At 42.8% G+C, this 5,422-nt stretch overlaps 1 protein-coding gene across 1 annotated transcript in view; it reads right to left on the bottom strand.

The window, feature by feature from the left end:
* The window catches only part of LOC101851570 (A-kinase anchor protein 9), a gene marked incomplete in the record, with an annotated part of 155,691 nt that overhangs the window by 138,267 nt on the left and 12,002 nt on the right, over positions 1–5,422 (bottom strand). Inside the window, 1 exon segment of the mRNA XM_035969062.1 lies at positions 591–1,524. Coding sequence (XP_035824955.1) covers positions 591–1,350 — 760 coding nt within the window.

Below are 5,422 nucleotides of genomic sequence, written 5' to 3'. Positions count from 1 at the left end.
GCCCCCCCCCCTTTCTCTCTTCCGTACTCCGCCATTCTCACACCATTATGCACAGATTTCTATCCAAACGCAGCCCTCTTTCTTATCTTCCATCCCTACTCCGAAGCCATCCTTGTGCACTATAATTTCACAGAGGGCTTTATCTCATAAAATGCTATTCCGTTCCTTTTCCCCTTACAAAAATCCCCTTTTTTGGTCTCATTTGAGAAAATGGTGCAGTGACTCAATGGGGGTGAGTTTCATTCTCGATCAAGTTATCTCTGCCACGCCTTTCTCTCCGCTTTCGCCGAGAAGAGCTCAAAAATGCATTATGTCATAATTTGCAGGCAGGAAGGCAGGCAGGCAGGCAGACAGTCCCTCTCTCTGTCTCCCTTTCTCTCTGTCTCTCCCTCCCTCTCTATCTGTCTGTTTGTTTATCTGTCTGTCTGTCTGTCTGTCTGTCTGTCTGTCTGTCTCTTTTTTTCTCTCTCTCTCCCTCTCTCTCCCTCCCTCTCTTCCTCTTCTACATTTCCCCCCTTTCATCTCGTCGTTCTACAAGTAAAAACATAACAAAGAAAAGCCAGATGTAACCACTTTCCCAAAGCACTCACCTAGCCCAGATCCGTCAAACAGGCTCCTCCTGACCCGGCCGGTGACGTAGTCTGAGAGACGCCTCCTGTGTCGAGGGGTCATGCTACTCCTCTCCGCCCCGCCCTGCACGGACAGTCTCCTGCTGGCCGGCGTGGACGTGCTCACAGGACCCTGGTCTCCTCCACGGGAGAAGTTCTTCGGTGGCGTCAAGTTGGACGCAGCGCTTTGTCTTCTCGGCATCTCCATTTTGACGGCTGGAAGTTGTTCGGACAATCGTCGTCTCCCTGACGGGGACTTGGACTTCCCTTTCTTCGGCGGGTGTGGAGACAAAAATTGCGTGTTGCTCTGGTTCACATTTTGATCCATTTCCTTGACGGTCGGTTCTTGTTGCTTCGAAGTTTCTGTCGAATCTTTAGCCAATATTCTGGTCTTTGTCTTGACTTCTGGCACGGCTACCGTCTGGGCATCCTTTATCTCTTCACGTTTCTGTGCTGAGTATCGTTTCGGGTCGGCAGATCTGTGTCTTGGTCGACATCGGTTCACGCTGGGAGAAGACGTGGAGTCTTTGCGTTCTTTCTGAGACTGACTCCGAGACGCCATCTTGACTGGCTGGTCAGTCTTAGCCTCAGAAGTTAGTGACGACTTTCTTCTCTCCGATGATGTTGATGATCCACGCTTCCCTCCTGGAGGTGCAGGGACTTTTTTGCGCGCGTTTTCATCAGAAGGGGCGCTCCTCTTCTGATTATCGCGCTGTTTTGAACTCGAACCTTCGCTTTCCATAATTGGGATGCGGAGTTGCGTATGCGGAGACAGCTAAATTACTCGAAACAAGGCATCTTAGCTGGTATATTTCCCTTCTACACAGTGAGCAGTGGCGAAACTGAAGTCTGGTGGCAGGGCTGGCGGCGACGGTGTGTCGCTTTGGGGCACGTCTGTTCCATGCTGAGTTAACAGCTGTGGAGGAGACATAACATAATATTATGTAAATGAGAAACACATCAACACAAATAGCCGTGTAGTACGAGGAAGTCGAGGGGATGAATGTATAATAATAACTATAGCAACAAAGTAATAGTGAGAAGTAAAACGGAAAAACGTACTGGTGCCACCGACAGCCTCACTGAGGGGTAGAAAGTGGGAAAACAATAGCACAAAGAGTGACAAAAATAACCCTTCAGAAGATAAATTGCATACGTCAGACAATGCCCAGGTTGCATGAATATTATCCATAATTAGAAACACGCTGGGCTCTCAAGAACATGCATGGCTAGTAGGTTACGTGAGCAATGTTCCACGCTGCAGGAGAGCGGCGAGACGGATTATGCGAGGACGTTTGACCAACAAGGTCACACATGTGGGCGTCCGCGGGCTACTCCTTGGGATAGTTTCCTTACCATCCTCTCCCATGTGCCTGGATAACCTAGAGGGTAATGTGGCTATAGTAGATGTGTGGTCTCCAATCTTGTTCACATCCCAAATATTTAGTGTACAAGAGGAGTGGGGTCTATAGCAACACAAAGAGTACATTGTCCTGGCATCGTTTAATGTTTTGAGTGGAGGGAGGAAAGGTGGAAAAGGTGGGGGGCGGGGGTGGGGGGGGGGAGATTAAATACAAAGAAAAGAACAAAAGCGAAAGGAGAAAATATCAACGCAAGGAGGAGGAGGTCATGTTGATTGCATTGTAGTCTGCAGCTGGCTCCTAATATCCATAATAACTTCGTATTGATCTATTAAGAGACATTGGGTGTGAAAAATACGTTACAAGCCCAGTGGATGCACAACATACATAACAAATCGACTACTAAGAAAAAATGATTGCAAGTATTCATTTCGTCCTTCAGTATCCAATTCTGTGGCGTTTCATCTTTGCACAGTTATAAAAATCTAAAAGATACACCTCCACAAGCGTAATAAATAGAGAGGTGTAATCCTGTTATGTAGGTTTTTGTGTATTGAAGCATTACATAATACTATTGAAAGTGTAAAAATAAAATGTTATTAATATCTGTTTTAAGATGTTGTTGTTGGTTGGTTGTTGTTGTTTTTTTCAGTAACCTTATATATCAATTACCGTACATATGTACACTCCACTGGACATTCCAAAACATACATAACAAGGTTTCTGAAAAATAAATGCGGCGAACCAATAAAACAAAAACAATTAATGTTTCATTTCCTACATAAAATGACGCGTCGAAAAAAGCATGTACAAAACTGGACAAGCCCAAGCCCATAGATGAAAAAAAAAGCTGCACATGGCCATAAGATCTTGGAGCTGTGTCCAGATACATTCAGCCAACCACTCGTTGAGTGCTCATGGAGTGGAAACAAGCTGTGTGGCTTTTTGCACAAAGGCATGGGAATTTCACCCCTCTCGTACATCGTGTCGGTGCTGGAATACCAGGCCACTAAGAGCTGTGACCACCAGAGGAAATAAAAACTCTAGGGCATTCTAGGACAGTGGGAGATGGGTGACGGTGAGGGCAGGATACCGGGCATAACTCACCACTGACGGATCTACACCCTGCCAACTCACACATCTAGCCCTAGTTGTTCCACTACTCCTGTATTGTGGGTGGAAGGGCCGGGAGTCAAAGAGATATTAAGTGTTGGCAGCGGGATTAGCCAGGGGAAAATGCCTACTCGAGCCAGAATGTCAAGGTAATTACGTGCAGGAAAAGGTTAACTTTTTTTTGGTGCAAGCCGGGCACCGAACGTTATCCGAGCACCTGGCCTTGATTTGTTCACAACATTACACACGCCTGAGAATGATGCATTATGATGAGGCCAGGCATATCCGCTCACTATCATTCACGCTTTGGGCTTACAACCAAAAAAAAAAAAGAAGGAAAGAAAATAAAAGCATCCTAGTTTTACTATGATGTGCTAACTAGACGTGTTAGTTTGAAATTATTGTTGTTAGAGTTGTTATTGACATTGCGCTATTGTTGCTATTGTAGTCCTTGTCGCCGCTACTGACAAGATCTTAACGCTCCACTCTACTTAAAATGTAATTTGGAAGAAAATGCAGAGGTGCCCAGTTAAACCACTGAGAAGGACAGTACATTCCATAGAGTAAAATTTTAAACTTTCGACGTTTGAGTCGAGTTACCTAAGCAAAGTGCTACAGCAGTAGGATAACTTTAAATTCAGTCCGAGAAAAAACTATTTAAAAAACCCAGTGTGACGAATCTGAGTTCTATAATACTGCATGAATGATATTCTTGAGTAAAAATGTACATTTTGTTGGACGTCCTCCTCTTTCAACTATTATTATTGCTCTAAGGTCTAATTATGTCATAGATCGCATGAATGAAAAGAGGTGACAAACCCGCATACAAAGTAAAGTAAGTAAACGAGTCAATAAGGTCATCTAGTGACAAAACAACCGTTGTTAAGCCTAAAATAAATTTCAAATCATATGGCCAACGCTCTTTTTCATATTTTGTCCCACTTGTTTGGAATAGGCTTCCAAAAACTATCAGAGAAGCAGAAAATCTAGAAATTTTTAAGAAGAAACTAAAATCATTTCTATTTTCATCATATTTCGATTAGACAGAATGCATCCAAGCTGTAGATCGTTGTGAGTTTGTATGTGCGTATGTGCATATGTATGTATGTGTGTATGTGAGTATGTATATGTGTGTGGTGCGTGCGTGAGTGAATATGTGTTTGCATGAGTATGTAACACTATGTATCTTTAAAATTGATTTGTAAATCCATTATATGTATCATGTTAAGCTCATAGAGCATTGCATAAGTGGATATGCGCTATATAAATGCAATCCATTATTATTATTTTAATAACAGTAATATAATCGCCTGATTTCTGTCACATGGAGCCTCAACTATAATTCTGCAGAGAGAAAATAACAGTAAGAAAATGTTTTACCTTATAATTTGTTGATGAGCGTGCTTAAAACATTCATTTGAATTTCTAAACAGACAAAGAAACCTTGTTACTGAGCATCATCTTTACTGGAGCAGAGGCATTCGAAGAGGTAATTTGTATTTTTAAGAAGTGGGCAGAGAGACGGGGAATGTGAGTCCACATGTGAGCGGAAATAATGTGAGGCATCGTGGCGAAATCAAGTGCTCGTCAAAATGATGAAATCCGAGAAATCTGCATTTTTCAGCAAGTTTGGAATTTTTTTTCTCGCATTTTTGGTTTTTGGCTCAACACCTTGTACGTCCATTCAAAAACACTTTTATGTGTAGATTTTAAGGAAAAATCTGGACTAAAGGCACAACAAATTTAAATGTTCAGTTTTCATGGACTCTTAAGCTAAGGAAGTCCCAAAACTTTGGCGGCCATTTTCTCGCAAATGTTACCTCTGAAACCAGGCGACCCAACCTCCTTCAATCGTAAATATCCCAACTTCTATTCAAGATAAGCCAACATTTTTTCACCAACAGCAAGGGAAATGAACCTTTAAGATGATACCAATAACTTCATATGTCCAAAATTGACGAGCGCATGATTCCACTACGTCGTGACAAATATGTTTGTGCCACGCTCCTGGTACTGCCAAGAGCTACTTTCTCAGGAGGTACAGCCAACATGAACACTACTTTCTCACGCTTCACACCTCTTGACTAAGTCAGAAACATGAAGCGGGGAGTATAATCTTACTCTTTCGAAGGTTTTCAGATGATCGTCTGTCCTTAATTTGTGAATGGATACACGCTGCTTCATAAATTATAAATAGCTTAAATGAAAGTCTGTATCCAAAAACCTCATATCCATCACAATATGGAGAAAAGAAAGCTAAGCCTACCCCCCCTCCCAAAAAAGCCCGTTTCAGCGATCCATTTCTCTCTCTCTCTCTCTCTCTCTCTCTCTCTCTCTCTC

This window comes from Aplysia californica, unplaced genomic scaffold (assembly GCF_000002075.1).
Source record: "Aplysia californica isolate F4 #8 unplaced genomic scaffold, AplCal3.0 scaffold00110, whole genome shotgun sequence".
NCBI classification, from domain to species: domain Eukaryota; kingdom Metazoa; phylum Mollusca; class Gastropoda; order Aplysiida; family Aplysiidae; genus Aplysia; species Aplysia californica.
This window is presented reverse-complemented; position numbering and strand designations above follow the sequence as displayed.